Source organism: Berghia stephanieae, chromosome 7, assembly GCF_034508935.2.
Source record: "Berghia stephanieae isolate SIO BIC M18660-M18661 chromosome 7, UCSD_Bste_1.3, whole genome shotgun sequence".
Lineage (NCBI taxonomy): Eukaryota > Metazoa > Mollusca > Gastropoda > Nudibranchia > Aeolidiidae > Berghia > Berghia stephanieae.
The window spans coordinates 52,314,693-52,332,192 of NC_088366.1; the positions used below are offsets into that span (position 1 = coordinate 52,314,693).

The 17,500-nt window shown below is 37.2% G+C and overlaps 1 protein-coding gene across 1 annotated transcript in view; it reads left to right on the plus strand.

The window, feature by feature from the left end:
- Positions 1 to 17,500, plus strand: part of LOC144977463 (uncharacterized) — a 195,758-nt gene that overhangs the window by 143,012 nt on the left and 35,246 nt on the right. Inside the window, 3 exon segments of the mRNA XM_078922710.1 lie at positions 11,967 to 12,041; positions 14,357 to 14,419; positions 15,345 to 15,480. Coding sequence (XP_078778836.1) covers positions 11,967 to 12,041; positions 14,357 to 14,419; positions 15,345 to 15,480 — 274 coding nt within the window.

The window sequence follows — 17,500 nt, forward strand, 5'->3', positions numbered from 1 at the left end:
TTACTCAGGTGTAAAATGAGTACCTGGCCGTTTACAGTGTTGTCTCTTGTCCGAAAAAAAGATATAATATCACCTTCCAGGCGTCATGTCTCGTCTTACATGTTAAGTGTTGCTGTTGGCCAGGGACCCCTTGTAAAGCGCTTTGAGCACGTTTAGTGGATACTGCGCTGTATAAAAAAGCTCATTTATGTTTGGAACCTCTTTTATATTTTTTAGAGTGGTGGATGGCATCGGTGGTAGAGCGTCCCTCTCGTGGCCAGGCGGAGGTGCCGTAACACTCGGGTCCTGAGATCAATTTCCAATCGTCATAAAACGTTTTTATTTTCTATCGTCTTTGGACACTTCTTTACGTACTGCCTTTCTTATTTTTATGTGTGAGCTATAATGGTCTGATTACTGATTATCGTCTGATTGGTACAGACAGTATGCGCTTGGGTAAGAAGCTCACAACATTGCCATCCGGAAGTATAACTGACCAAAACACAAAATTATGTGTAATCTTGAACTTTTCTTGCCTGGTTAATACAGTTTAGTGAGAATCACTCATAAACACGGATGGCAAAATACAATAACAAAGACCCGAGTGACGTGAACTTTATTCTTTCTATATCATTTACTGTAAACTAATCACCATAAAACAATAACTCAGTGTCAAGTGACGTCAACCTCATGCCAACTATTGAGTGAATGCAATGTCTACCAAATTATGTCCCTTGATTGGTGGACAAAGAACAATGACAAAGACTTTTCATTCCACGCGGGCCTGGTATCTCAATGTTTTGATCTTGTTTTAATGAATCGTTTGATTTTGTGAGTTTTAGTCACTTGGAGTACCCATCAATCTCCCCCCCCCCCCCTCCCCATAGTGTCTACATGACAATATGCGCTGTCCTGTTCACTGGACACAACTAAAGGACAGAATTTGTGGTAATAATAATAATAATAATAATAATAATAATAATAATAATAATAATAATAATAATAATAATAATAATAATAATAATAATAATAATAATAAATGGCATTTATATATAGAAGCTTCACCTCGTTCTCACAGGCTCTAATTAGCGCTTTGCAGTGATATAAAACAAAACATATTACAGTAAGACAAGAGTTGAAAGAAAAGTCATACGAATTCAATTTAACAACATGATAATAGTGTATTGCAACTTATGACGTAGATCTAAAAAGATAAAACTTTAAGCGAGATTTGAAAGTTGTCAACGGATCCGAGCATGAATCTCGCGTGTGATGGAAGAGAGTTCCAAAAATGGAAACGTATGCATTTAATCGAGTTTGCTCTTTTCTGACTTTTTTTTCGTTCTGTAACTTACCTGTTTTGTGTATGGAGGGGGAGGGGGAGGGGTTGAAGGTGTTTGTTTTTTTGCTATTTTTTTGTTTGTTTGTTTTTTTAATTTATGATTATTATATTTTAATTTTTCTAATTTCCTATCTATCTATTGATGATGATCAGTATTTAGATGAAATAGTACACAACAATTCTGCCTGACAAATGATTCGTTGTCAATACAAACCAATAATTTGTGTAACCATTCAAGTTTGTAAGATGCTAGAGAGAATTTAGTGAGAAACTAATCATCCTATTGGCGGTCTAGAAAACAATACAAATGGCTGAGCGACGTCATCTCTCTTCATTTTATAGATTTTGTATAATTGTTTGGGTTTTGTTGGGGTTTTTTTTTTTTTTGGGGGGGGGGGGGGGGTTCGGGGGGGGGGGGTGGATGATTTCATGCTAAAACGTGCCTCCTTGTTTGTTTGTTTTTGAGCAACTGCTATTGTTTTTGTTATGTTTTTGTTTTGTGTTTTGTTGTTTTGTTTTGTTTTTTTGTTTGTTTGTTTTTCTTTCAAAACCCCGTATGTGTCTATTCGATGCGTGCCACCAAAATATTGCAGAGACACTTCTAAGATTTCAATCGTTCGTCCGTCCGTTCGTTTCGTGACCTGTCTGCAAAGAATGGGAGTTGGGACGTTTCTCGCCATTGAAATATTCATTGTGGTTCCCAAAATGGTTATATCGATCACACTTTTGCCGAGAGAAAACAGCTTTTATTGGGCAATGTTGAAACGAAATCGGTGTAAACAATTGATGCTGTGCGCTTGGGTAATTCACTCACAACATTCCACCAGTCGGATAAAACGTACCAACACACACAACTACTGTGTGTAACTTTAAACGTTTATATAGATAGTATACGCTTGGCTATGAAGCTCATAACATTGCCACCCGGAAGTATAACGGACCAACACATAAAACTATGTGTAACCATGAACTTAGCCAAGCGCATACTATGAAGCTCATAACATTGCCATCCGGAAGTATAACGGACCAACACACAAAGCTGTGTGTATCCATGAACGTTTATAGTCGGGTTAATACAGTTCAGTGAGCATTACTCATAAAACGCGGATGACAAAAAAAATAACAAAGACCTGAGTGACGTCATCTTCGAACTATCTATATTCTGTCTTTGTCTTGCATGAGATTTCTTGGTTTTGTCCTGGCCCTGGCCGGAGTCCTGAATAATGGGGCAGAGAAGTGATTGGATTCTGTTTGATCTGGCGGAAAGAAAATTGCGATAAACTATAGCGTCCTATAGATAGTATGCAGTTGACGTCACTCAAGCCTTTGTTATTGTATTTTGCCATCCGCGTTTGTGAGTGATTCTCACTATAGTGTATTAACCAGACTATAAAAGATCATGGTTACACATAGTTTTGTGTGTTGGCCCGTTATACTTCCGAATGGCAATGTTATGAGCTTCTTAGCCAAGCGCATACTATCGATACAACAACAAAAGCAAAACAACAACAAAAACGAAACAACAACAAATACAAAAACAACAAGCCGCAAACGTGTGTGAAATTATTAATATTCATAATAAGCCGACATAACAATGCTTAGAATTAGGATGATCAAATAGACATGGATAGATTTCATAATAATAGAATTAATTTATCAGCTGTTTCTGGGAGAACATTGTTGTTTGTTTTTTATTCTTTGTTTTGTTTTATTTTTTGTTTGTTTTTTTGGGGTTTATTTGGGGGGGGGGGGGTGGTGGTCTTCTTTTAAAGCCGATTTGTTTTTCGTTGTTGTTGTTTTGTTGTTTTTTTTGTGTGTGTGTGGGGGGGGGGGGGGGGGCGTATTTTTTGGTTGGATTTTGTTGTTCTTGTTGTTTGTTACTTTTGTTAGCTGTTTTATTTTTTGTTTGCTATTTTTTTTGGGGGGGGGGTTTAAATCTATTTTGTTTGTAATTTTTTAATGTTTATTTTTCGTTTGTTTTTTGGATCTACTCTTGTTTATTTTCACCACTATGGAATACTGGGTGGGGATCCTAACCTCCCATAGCGGGGTCTTCTATCACCTTATATCTGTTTTCCAATTGTTTCCGTCTTTGTCTTGGAATGAGATTACTTGGTTTTGTCCTGACCCTCGTCGGAGTCCAGGCTGGGAGGGAAACGAGGGAGATGATATATTTTCCTTGTAAATCATCTCTCTGTTATGTATTATTATATTTATTATTTTGAATGTATAATGCAAGCATTTGAGTGTATTCCTTTTTGTTGGATTTTGTGCTTGTGTCTGGGTGAGACTTTTAGGTGATCTCAAACTAAGTATACTGCTGTTGGAATCTACATCTGTTCCCTATTTGAAACAATTCCCCTTTGTCTTACTTTTCCATCAAGTCCTTTTAAATGTGCATCTAGGATGCTTTTACTATCCCATTTTCTTCCTTTTTACTGGCGCTGATAAAACCTAATTGTGTTGCAAGCGCCGTAAAACTCTTAAAAACAAAAACATAACAAAAAACACTCTGGAATGGGTATCACAAGAGTGTGGTTGTCTGACTATGATCAAAGGTTTCACCTAATGTGTGTGTGTGTGTGTGTGTGTGTGTTTGGTTGTTCGTACGTATGTGTGTTCATTAATGAATCCATTGGTCTATTCGTGCCTTTATATATATATATATATATATGTTTCTGTGTGTGTGCGTGTGTGTTTGTTTGCGTGTGCGTGTGTGTGTTTGTATGTGTGTGTGTGTGTGTGTCTGTACTTCAGACCTAAAAGGGTTACTTTGCCGATAAGAGCGTTGCCTTTGTAAAAAATATATTGTCATTTCGCCTTGCAAATGTCAGAATGTATCGTCTTACATGTTAACTGTTGCAGTTGGCTGACTTGGAACTCCTTGTAAAGAGCTTTGAGCACATTTACTGAAAGTTGCACTGTGCTATAGAAGGAACCAAATTGACGTCACTCAGCTCTTTATTATTGTTTTAAGACAGCCATTTTAATTATTAGTTCTCACTAAATTCTATCAATCAGACTAGAAACATTTAACTCTCTCTTTACCAGCCATTTTCAGGCTTTCCCCACATAACTTCACACCCAACTAACACAAAATATATAATTATCACTCAAACACAATGGCAGTAAAGTTCTTGCGATCAGTAATTTCTTAAGTAAAACATGCTCTACAACACATTGTTAATTTTCTTTAAATGTTATGGTGTACAAGAGAAATTTGAATAAGAAAAATGTTGGTTGTATCGTAACGAATGTGACGATTTTCATATAGTTGGTAAGGAGAGTGTTAAGGTTTGACGTCGTTTTTGTGTGTTGCATGGTACGTTATATCCGGCTGACGGGTGTTATGAGTAATTTACCTAAACGCATAGTATCAATATAAAAACACAACTTTTTGAAGAATACGAATAACCACAATTTGAGATCCTAGTATGTCGAGATTTGAACAGAACTAGGCTATCGACAACACAGGTAGATAACAATGACTTGGTTCAGACGCCAACCTTGGCACATCGGCTGTTTTATGGCCCGGAACTCGATGTCAGAATAGCGACAACAATAGGCTTCAACAGTCGTGACGTCACTTCCCTCGTATTGACGTATAGTTACTTAGTAACTGGTTCTAAACTATCGGAACAATGAAATACTTCTCCGACGAGCATAAAAGCGTATACAGAGGAGAAAGACATTACAAATTTGATCATGTTTTGACTTTTATACATTCTGATCACATGACATGTGATAAAGTTCTAGCCAGCATGAAGTATAAAAAGTACCGACTTTCTTTGTTTAGAACCAAGCTGCTCGTTGCTGGGCGACGTGACATCAGACTATTGAATCCAATTCCTTTGAGAAATAGTGACTTTGACGTCAGTCGCTGATTTTAGATCCGCCTGTTGAATGAATAGTTCTCATTAAATTCTCTGCTCATTCGGACTATCAGCGTTCAAAATTACACGTGTTTTTATTTTGCGCGCCCGCGCGCGCGCGCGCGCGTGTGTGTGTGTGTGTAGCCATCGTTAACTTATAGCCTAACACTGACCAAAACATGACGTCAAAAATACAAGTCTCTGGCTGCATAAGAAAACAAATCGTGAGTTGTTTTCAATAGTTCAACAAATGAAATAACTTGTTTACTTGAAATCTACTAACGACAACTCACTAGACGCTGCACAAACCTATAAAATGACGTCAAACTGCCAGTCCTAGAGGGTTTTAGTGTCAGACAATGTGTTAACGATGTCTACGGTGTGTGTGTGTGTGTGTGTGTGTTGATACCATTGATGTGTGAAATATTATTAGGACCGTTTAAAATTGTATAGATAGAATGCGCTTGGCCAAGGAGTTCACAACATTGCCATCCGGAAGTATAACGACAACACACAAACTCTGTGTAACAGAACTTTATAGTCTGGTAAACAGTTAGTGAGAATCACAAACGCGGATGCAAAAACATAACAAAGGCCTGAGTGACGCCATCTGCATACTATCTATTGGAAGAGGAGTGAGAAGTTCGAGTGAGTAACTTAATAACTGTGGATCCATTTGAAATCAGTCTTAATTTCAATACATTAAAAACAAGATGTTCCCTGTTTTATTAAATTGTGAAAGATGTCTGTGTGCATTGTGAAGTAAATTTGTTATGAGATCATATTATTATTATAAGATCCACACATTTATATTCTGTCGTTTTATTAAAGAACACAGTATGTGCTATTTGGTTAACATTGCATATACTGTGTTTTTAAAAGCAATGGCAGAATTCATGATTACTATATTTCTTCGAGCAATGTAAAACTACAAAAGATTTTCCATTTTATGGAAAATAAAGATTTATTACTATTACCATTACTATTGATCTGGTGGTTGGAACAGGTGAGCAGGATTTGACTTTTCCGCATGCCATAAATTCTACACAAACATTCCTGAGATATTTTGCCTCGTTCATTGTTAGTTGATTGGTATAAAACGGCTTTCACAGAGGAATAAAACTACCTACGTAGGAACATGTGAAAAAATCTCTTCGTCAGCTGCAGGTGCTGAAAAAAAAAAAACAATGAAGTAAAAGACGTACCTAAGATTTTGGCCAGAAAACTCGTCCTTCAAACCTCAATTGATAAGAATGATCCTCAAATTGGCAAAAACTCAAAAGGGACATGTGTGCATTCTTTTTTTTTCTTTGGGGGAGGGGGGGGGGGTGGTTCGTTTTGTTTTGTTTTGCTAGTTTTCTCTTTCATTGTTTTCCATTTTACTTTGGGGGTTTTTGTTTGGGTTATATTATTTTTCTTGTTTCATTCTTTTTTTTTCTTCTTTTTTTTGGTCTGTTTTATTATTATTATTATTATTATTATTATTATTATTATTATTATTATTATTATTATATTATTATTATTATTATTATTTATTATTATTATTATTATTATTTTTTTTTTTTTATTTAAGCATTATTATCATTATTATTATTATTATTATTATCATCATCATCATCATCATCATCATCATCATCATCATCATTATTATTTTGTTGTATATTCTGTGTACCTACAATTTGTTGCTCCCGTTGGGCGAACTAAAATTGACAACACAAAATACAACATAATTAAATTCAACCTGTTTTGTGGGTGATCCATTTTATTTGGAAGACATGCCAAGCTTAACTTAATTCTCAGGGGGGAGGAGAGGGGAGAGAAGGGGAGATGAAAGTGGTAGGAGATGAATAGCGAATGGGGGTGGGGGTGGAGGGGGAGGGGGGAAGAAGAGGGAAGGGGGGGGGGGAGAAGAGTGGAGGCAGTGGGTGGAGGGACAGATGGGGGGGGGGGGAGTATGAATATTGTGGTGTAGAACAAAGTAGATAAAGATGAAGAGGAAGGAAAAGATACGTGAAATGAGTTGAATAAAGGCATTTAGGACATTGTCTTCTCGTGGCCCTTAGACGATAAAGCAAAAGAGAATGTGAAGGAAATATCAAGAGATAAAGGGGGAGAGAGAGGGGGGATAAGAATGAGAGAGAGAAAGAGAGAGAGAAAGAGAGAGAGGAGAGAGGAGAGAGAGAGAGAGAGAGAAAGAGATCATGTGAAGGAGTGGAACCTAAGACTCGACTGTCACGGCACTTATGCCTGGCCATGAGGGAGAGGGGACGCGCTCTCCAATAGGATTCAACAGTAACTGGTTCTAACGGACGTCCTTATGAAATACTTCTCCGAAGAGCATAAAAGTGTATCCATAGGAGAAAAACATTATAAATCTGATCATGTTTTAACTTTTACACATTCTGATCACATGACATGTGAAAAAGTTCTAGCCAGCACGAAGAATAAAAAGTACCGATTTTCTTTGTCTAGAACCACGATGGCCGCCGGTGCTGGGCGACGTGACATCAGACTATAGATAGAATGCGCTTGGCCAAGGAGTTCACAACATTGCCATCCGGAAGTATAACGGACCAACACACAAACTCTGTGTAAACATGAACTTTTATAGTCTGGTTAATACAGTTTAGTGAAAACAACTCACAAACGCGGATGGCAAAAACAATAACAAAGGCCTGAGTTACGTCATCTTTGAACTATCTATTGATCCACTTTACGTCACCCTAAACTCCTACGACTCGAACACAGCCTACAAACTGTAAACGATAAACTAACATGACTCCAGTGTGACTCCCTTGTGCAAACTGACCGATTAAATTGAAGTGATTAAAGATATCAGTCCGCGTCAATAACAAATTTTCAATCGTAACCTTGAGACTCACTGACAAAATGCCTTTTTATAATTTTAGCCAGAAAATTATTTCTTCTAAATTTGAATGTTACTCAAAGTCGACTCAATTCTAAGTATTTGTATTCGAGGGCGGAGAGAGTTGTTGAAGGTGGCCTCCATTTTTTTTTGGCCTTTAGGCTGAAATAGTTCGATAATTTGTGCTTGAAGTTGTCTAAATCTGTTGTGTTCACACATGATTCAGGAAGAGCGTTACATTCTTTGATCGTACTGGGTGCAGATGGATATTTGAAGATGTTTAAGTTTGTGTAGATTGGTGTTTTCGTGTTTTTGAGTGGGATTTTTTCCTTGAATGCGTGAATTTTTCTCTATGTCTAGTTGTTCCGGTGCGATGGCCGTCATTTGGTTTGTCATTTTGATTTTGAACATGAGAGCTAGTCGTTGTTCTTTCAGTCTGTCTTATAAGGGAGACCATCCAAGCTTTGCGATCATCTTATCCAAAGATTGACATCGTCACAACTTATAAAAGGGAAATTTAATCTGTGACTTTTGATTTTGACTTCTTAGAAACCACCTGTTTAAGATTTGTCTTGTTCAAATTGAGGGTCATTTTGGTCGAACGTTTATTTATGAGAAAAAGATTTCCTACTCAAAGTACCTAATGTTGTTGTTGTTATTATTTTGGGTTTTTTGTTGTTGTTGTTGTTGTTGTTGTTGTTGTTGTTGTTGTTGTTGTCAGAGACTCTTTAGGCACATTGTCGTGAGGAAGAGAGAAAGAGAGAGAAAGAAAGAAAGGGGAAGAGAGAGAAAGAGAGAGGGAGAAAGATAAGGAGAGACAGAAAGAAAAAGAAGGAGAGAGAGAGAGAGAGAGAGAGAGAGAGAAAGAGAGAGAGAGTGAGAGTGAGGAGAGAGATTACTCGCCTTATTCAATCCACCCAACCAAGATCAAGACAATTAAAAATAATGAATCACAAGTATTCAAAACGGACCCCCCCCCCCTCTCTCTCTCTCTCTCTCTCCCCTCTCCCCCTCCCCCACCCCCCTCTCCCCCTCCCCCACCCCCTTCCAACCCAATTCAAACTGCCCTTGCACTAAGCAACCCGCCATACACTGAACCAAATGTCATAAAACCGCATGTGTGGAAACCCTAATCACGTGATCCCATCATAGATTTTGTATCAAATCTACCCAATGATTAGCTAGAACTTGATGACGTTGATATCATAACCCTTCTTACGACCGCCCCCCCCCCTCTCTCTCTCTTTCTCTCTCTCTCTCTCTCTCTCTCTCTCTCTCTCTCTCTCTCTCTTCTTTTATATATATATATATATATATATATATATATATATATATATATATATATTTATCAATCGATCTATCTATCTCTATATCTCTCACACACATACACACTCTCTCTCTATCTCTCTCTCTCTCTCTGTCTCTCTCTGTCTATCTATCTATCGATCTATCTATCTCAATATCTCTCACACACATACACTCTCTCTCTATCTCTCTATCTCTCTCTGTCTCTCTCTCTCTCTTTCTCACCCCCTCTCTCTCTCTCTCTCTCTCTCTATCTATCTATCTATCGATCTATCTATCTCTATATCTCTCACACACATACACTCTCTCTCTCTCTATCTCTCTCTCTCTCTCTCTCTCTCTCTCTCTCTCTCTCTCCATCCTTCCCTTCCCCCCCCCCCCCGCACCCCAGCCCCAACAGGTTCACCCAGTTTTTTTATTGTTGTTGTTTGTTGTGTTAAAGTCTGTATCTCCTTAAAAAATAGAAGACATAACAGGTATCCCACCCTTCCCACCGTAACCTATTCGAGCCCTCCCCCCAACACCCCACTTGAAAAATCATTTCGCATTCTTAAAACTAATAAAGAATCGAACCCCCCCCCTCTCTCTCTAACTCCCTCAACTCCACTCCTTTCCAATCCTCCCCCCCCCCCTCCCCATCCCTGATACTTAATAAGCTTTCAAACGAGGAGGGATTATCCGCTCTTAGTCTTATTCAGTCCTAGCCCATTAAAGGCGTCGATCGGTCTTAATCTCACCAGTTCCAGTTTCTCGAGATTACGGAAAGCAACCGGAGTTCATTCATCGCCTCTGTTTCTGCGTAGCCATCGTTAACTTATCGCCTGACACTGACCAACTCGGTGTAAAAAAAACCAAATTATATTGATGTCAAAATGCTAGTCTTTTTGGGTTTCAGTGTCAGGCTATAACTTAACCATGGCTACGGTTTCTGCCCCCATGGCTAAAATAATTACACCTGCAGTCATAACCATATAGACAGAACGAAGTTGACGTCACCCAGGTCTTCGTTATTTGTTTTTTTTTTCTTTTTTTTTTGCCATCCATGTTTATGAGCAATTCTCACTAAACTGTATTAACCAGACTATAAACGTTCAAGATTACACATAGCTTTGCGTGTTGGTCCCTTATACTTCCGGATGGCAATGTTGTGAGTTTCTTAGCCAAGGGCGTACTATCTATAACAGGGTTTCCAGGTTAATTTTGCTGAAAAATGCCAAACAGGTTATGGGGAAAAGCCAAATGATTTGAAAAAATGCCAAACTCTACCATGCATATTTCTTTTTCTGATAGATGAGTATAAAATGGAAATATTAAATCTTAATTTTCGAATCCAACTGTCATGACTAGCGTCTTGATTTTTTTTTAATCAACCTCCCCAGCTTTCAGTTAAAAAATATTATATTTTGTAAAATCATTGTTAATTTTTATATATATATATATATATATTATATATATATATATATATATATATATATTTATATATATATATATATATTAAATAAAGATATGTGAAATTAAGTGATTTGAAAAAAATATGCCAAATAGAATGTAAATTGCCAAACCTAATTTTTGCATGCCAAACGGGTTTAAACGATGTCAAGTTTTTAAAAAGTGGCATTAAAAATGCCAAAGTGGCAGCCCTGTCGTATAACGAATAACAGAAACAGTGAGTAGTTTTATGAATTTCAATCGCGCCGTAAATGGTTGAATGTAAGACCAAACCTTTATCCAGTTACAAATGTATGAGTTGCGTGAGGTAATCTGTACTTCTTGTGACAGCCACCACTAGTCGGCTATGTGGTCTAATGGTATGACACTCGCTTTTTAATTCAGAAAAGTGAGTGGAGCACTCGCTTTCGGATCGGAATTTCCTGAGTTCGAGCCTCACTCAACTCGGCGCATGGTTACTCGGGTGTAAAATGAATACCTGGCCGTAACAGCGTCGTCTCTGTCCGATAAAAATGGTAATATAGTCTAACAGGTATCATGTTCCGTCTTAAATGTTAATTGTTGCTGTTGGCCAGGGACCCCCTGTAAAGCGCTTTGAGCACTTTTAGTGGATATTACGCTATATAAAAGCTCAATTTTTTAAAGTGTCACAGTTTTCAAAGATTATTTAATCTTAGGCATTCGCCAATAAATCCATAAAATTTGATGACAACGTTCATGAAAGTGATTTAAAAAAGGGTAAATGGAACAAGAAAATATAAAATGATACCATGAGTAACCACCAAAAATACAACAACGGTAATACCATCAAAGCTTACAAAAATAATAATAATAATAATAATAATAATAATAATAATAATAATAATAATAATAATAATGATATAATAATAATAATAATAATAATAATAATAATAATAATAATATAATAATATATAATATAATAATAATAATAATAATAATAATAATAATAATAATAATAATAATAATAATAATAATAATAATAATAATAATAATAACAATAGCACCAACAGCAATAATATCTAGTATTGTAAACAGAATCAAACAGCACCAGCAATTCATTGAATTCCTTTGACGTTCAAACCAAATTTCAATGTTTTCCTTCTGTCTTTTCCTCCCTTTTATTTTCTCCCAGGACGTGGCAAAGAGATGGAAACAGTATGGAGTGGAGTCGCCAAGATTTAGGAAGAGGATTCACTCCAAATGGGAGGTGAGCTGTGGTAGTCCTTCAGATAGATAGATAACTAGATAGATAGATAGATAGATAGATAGATAGATAGATAGATAGATAGATAGATAGATAGATAGATAGATGGATTGATAGATAGATAGATAGATAGATAGATAGATAGATAGATAAGATAGGATAGATAGATAGATAGATAGATAGATTGATAGATAGATAGATAGGATAGATAGATAGATAGATAGATAGATAGATAGATAGATAGATAGATAGATAGATAGATAGATAGATAGATAGATCGATAAATAAATAGGTATATAGATAGATAGATAGATAGATAGATAGATAGATAGATAGATAGATAGATAGATAGATAGATAGATAGATAGATAGATAGATAGATAGATAGATAAATAGATAGATAGAAAGAAAGAAAGAAAGAAAGAAAGATAAATAGATAGACAGATTGATAGATAGATTGATAGATAGATTGATAGATAGATAGATGGAAAGAGAGAGAGAGAAAGAAAGAAAGAAAGAAAGATAGATAGATAGATAGATAGATAGATAGATAGATAGATAGATAGATAGATAGATAGATAGATAGATAGATAGATAGATAGATAGATAGATAGATAGATAGATAGATAGAGAGAAAGAAAGAAAGATAGATAGATAGATGGATAGATACATAGATAGATAGATAGATAGATAGATAGATAGATAGATAGATAGACAGATAGATAGATAGATAGATAGATAGATAGATAGATAGATAGATAGGGGGCAGCGTGGCTCAGTTGTACGCTCTTTGCTTCGTACCCGAAAGGTACCGAGTTCGAATACCCACTGCGCCGTGTAGCCTTTAGAAGTCACTTCGCTCTTGCCCAGTTTGTGGCGCTGCACCTCCACTGACGCCTGGGTTATTCCAGTCTTCCCTTGGAATAGACCCTAGAAACAAATTTCCCCTATGGAATAAATAAAGAGGAATTTTAGTTTAAGTCCACGGAGCCGGAGTTTATCCCGGTTTCTATAGCGTGAAACGGACAATAGCAAGTGTTTGTTACCGGCTCTACCTCAAAGTACTTTCCACCATATCTAACAGATCCAGCTACCCACTTACTGCTGGGTGGACAAGATGAGGGGGGGGGGGAGTGTCAGAAAAATACCTCGACTGCACACGGGATCGATCTTGGTCCCTTTGCGTGTCAGGCGAGTGCTCTACCAAATGAGCTACCGGGACCCTCGGGCAAGCTGTACATGACCACGAGGAGAAGATGGTATCGAGAAGGAAATAACAGGAAGATGATGAGGAAATGTTTAAGATCAAGTTCTGACTTACTTACTTACTTACTTACTTATCCGAACCAGCGACCACCTGAGCTCTAGCCCTTCGGTCTTGTGGCATGCACTAGAAGTTAGACGTCTTTTGTAGTCAAGTTCTGACTGTATTCAAGCAATTTGCTAATGGAATCCTAAGTGTTTATTTAATTAACACATGGAAACTAATCCGATAGTACCGTACATAAACATTATATAGATACTAATTAGATTGATATATAATTAAAGGCGTAGGAGGAGGAGGTAGATGATGGGAAGAATCAGGTCGAAGAAGGTGGATGAGGAAGAGGGGGAAAGGAAATAGAGGAAGAAGAAAGAGGGGGAAGAAGAAGAAGAAAATGATGAGGATGATGAGGATGATGATGATGATGATGATGATGAGGAGGAGGGGGGGTGTGTAGGTGGTGGATGGGGGGGGGGAGAAGGAAGAAGGGAAGAAGAGAAGAAGAAGAAGAAGAAGAAGAAGAAGAAGAAGAAGGAAGAAAAGAAGAGGAAGAAGAAGAGAAAGAAGGAGGAAGAAGAGAAAGATGAAGAAGAAGAAAAGGAGAAGGTGAAGTAAGAGAAGAATGAGGAGAAGAAGAAGAAGAAGAAGAAGAAGAGAAGAAGAAGAAGAGAAGAAGAAGAAAGAGAAGAAGAAGAAGAAGAAAGAAGAAGAAGAAAAGAAGAGAAGAAGAAGAAAAGAAGAAGAAGAAGATAAAAAAAGAAAGAAAGAAGAAAAAAAGAGAAGAAGAAGAAGAAGAAGAAGAAGAAGAAGAAGAAGAAGAAGAAGAAGAAGAAGAAGAAGAAGAAAGAAGAAGAAGAAGAAGAAGAAGAAGAGAAGAAAAGAAGAAGAAGAAGAAGAAGAAGAAGAAGAAGAAGAAGAAGAAGAAGAAGAAGTAGAAGAAGAAGAATAAACCAGACAACAATAATATAATGCAACTATGAATGATAAAATGACATTAATTTATTTCTTTCGTCTTCCGCCATGTCTTCTTCTTCCAATGTCCATCCATCCCTAGAGTATGAACTATGACTCCATCGACAGCAAGTTGTCTCGGGAACTGGAACATGACACGTCCAAGGTAGGTAACTCCTCATCTCCAATAAGCTTCAACAGTCATGAAGTCACTTCCCTCATAATGACGCATAGTAACTTAGTAACTGGTTCTAAACTATCGGAACAATGACGGACACCCTGATGAAATATTTCTCCGATGAGCATAAACGTATATCCAATCGAGAAAAACATTATAAATCTGATCATGTTTTGACTTTTATACATTCTGATAACATGACATGTGAATAAGTTCTAGCCAACATGAAGAATAAAAAGTAACGATTTTCTTTGTTTAGAACCACGCTGCTCGTTTCTGGACGGACGTGACATCAGACTATTGAATCCTATTCACCCCATGGACAATAAAAAGCGTTTTGATCTTTGCTGATAAAACCCTGGATTAATGAAACCCCTGTACCTACACCACAAAAACACCTTCCTCAGACGTTCATATTTGAAAACTTAAAAATTCGTAAATTTTAAAAGAAAATTTGTTGTAGTTGCCAAGGATTCACCACGCTATACTTACTAAGGTAAGTATCGACGTGTACATCTATGCAGGTCTGACATCCGAACGTAATTATGGGCCTAGTTTAACAGTGTTGTAATGAACAATATTTTGCGTCATTTTTTTTTCAGATTTCCATTACAACAACAAGCCCATGATGAATTGGGTTATCAGACCTGCACATATGTGCACGTCGCTATCTATCTTTCAGCTTTGAAATAATAATAATAATAATAATAATAATAATAATAATAATAATATAATAATAATAATAATAATAATAATAATAGAATAATAATATAATAATAATATATATAATAATAATAATAATATAATAATAATAATAATATATATAATAATAATAATAATAATAATAATAATAATAATAATAATAATAATACCAATACACCCCCCCACCCCCACACCCCGATATCTTTCCCAGAAAAAACTGGCCATGCATTGGTTGGCCCAGTGGTTTATCTACTTCCTGATAGGGGTGGGTACAGCACTGCTGGCGGCTGGGGTTCAAATCCATAGTGGGAGATTGAAGAGAGTTTGATCTGATTCGACAGGATCTTGTGAATTTGTGTGGATGATGGTGTGTGTGTTATAGGTGGTGGTGTATGGGGCGGTGTGTGGTGTGGTGGGTGGAATGTGTGTTGCGGTGGCGTGGTGATGTGTGTGGTGGTGGGGTGGTGTGTGGTGTGGTGGTGGTGGTGTGGTGGTCGTGGTTGAGTTGGTGAGGTGTGGTGGTGTTAGGTGTGGTGGTGTGTGGGGTGTGGGGTGGGTTGGTAGTGTATCTTGTGGAATGTGTGGGTGGTGTAATGGTGGTGGTGGTGGTTTAATTGGTGGTGGTGGTGGTGGTGGTCGTCGTGGTGGGGTGGTGTAATGGTAGTGGTGTGGTGGTGTGGTGTGGTCGTCGTCGTGGTGGTGGTGGTTGTTGTGGTGTGGTTGTATGGTGGTGGTGGTGGTTGTAATGGTGTGTGGTTGTGGTGGTGGGTGGTGGTGGTGGCGGTGGGTAGTTTGGTAATTGGTTGGTGGTTGATGTGTGGTGGTGGGGGTGGTGGTAGGTATGGTGTGTGGTGTTGGTTGTAAGGGTTGGTGTAAGTGGTATGGTAAGGTGGTGGTGGTGGTGCGGGGTGTTGTATGGTGGTGGTGGTGGTGGTGGATAATGGTGGTGCTGTTATGGATGGTGTGTTGGTGGCGTTTGTGGTGGTGGTGGTGGTAATGGTGGTGCTGGCAGCGATGGTGGTTTTGTTGGTGATGGTTATGGTGGAAGTGGTGTTGGTTGATGTGGTGGTGAGTGATGGTAGTGGTAGTGGTGGTGGTGATGATGATGATGATGATGATGATGATGATCGATGACGATGATGGTTGATGATGATGATGATGATGGCGATGATGATGATGATGATGATGATGACGACGACGACGACGACGACGATGATGATCATGATGATTACGACTTGCATCCGACAATTTTATTATCATCCGAAGACAGTGCGATTTTCTACGACAATCCGTTTTATTTATTCATTCATTTATTTATTCATTTATTTATTTATTTTTCATTTACTTATATATCCACACTCAGTTATCTATTTATTCATTTATTTCTTTTTTTATTTATTTATACGTGTATCTATTTATACATGTATTTATCTATACGTGTATTTATTTATACGTGTATTTATTATAGTACTTTATTTATATTATTATATTTATTTATTTATACGTTATATATTTATTATTATACGTGTATTTATTATACGTGTATTAATTTATACGTGTATTTATTTATACTTTATTTATTTATACGTGTATTTATTTATACGTGTATTTATTTATACAATATTTATTTATACGTGTATTTATTTATACGTGTATTTATTTATACGTGTATTTATTTATGCGTGAATTAATTTACACATGTATCTATTTCTATTCATTTGGGTTTGTTTTGTTTTGTTGACTGTATTCAATGTGTCAATTTACATGACGCATGTGTCACCAAGCTTTAAGATATAGGACGACACATGACATATTTAGAAGACAGTACATGTGTATTCCCGACAGGGACAAGACAACGCTGTTAAACGTCAGGTACTCATTTTACACCTGAGTACGGTGAGAAAATATGAGTAAAGAGCCTTTATCCAAAGACTCATCTATACGCCACTCAGATAGGGACTCGAACGCTGTACCTTCCGATCAAAAGGAGAGTGTCTTACCACTAGACCACAGAAGTCGCAGAAATAAACTTATTTAAAATTCCATACTTTTGACAACAAATCCTATTTTTAGCATCAAAATGCTATATTTAGTATCAAAATCCTATTTTTAGCATCAATGCGACACCGACTTTAGACCGTTTTGTGACGATGTGTCCCAATTATGTCATGCTGCCCTCGTCACTTATGTTATGAGAGCCAGAGGTCAGGCCCGTTCATTGAAAGGTCAAGCTGATATTTGCACAGGTCCTCGTTTATCACATAGAATATGTCAATGTATAAAATTTGCATTCATTTTCAATACCTCCTACTTGACAAGAATTGTTTAGTCAACAACTGGCATTAGCGAGTTAACGACTACGTTCCC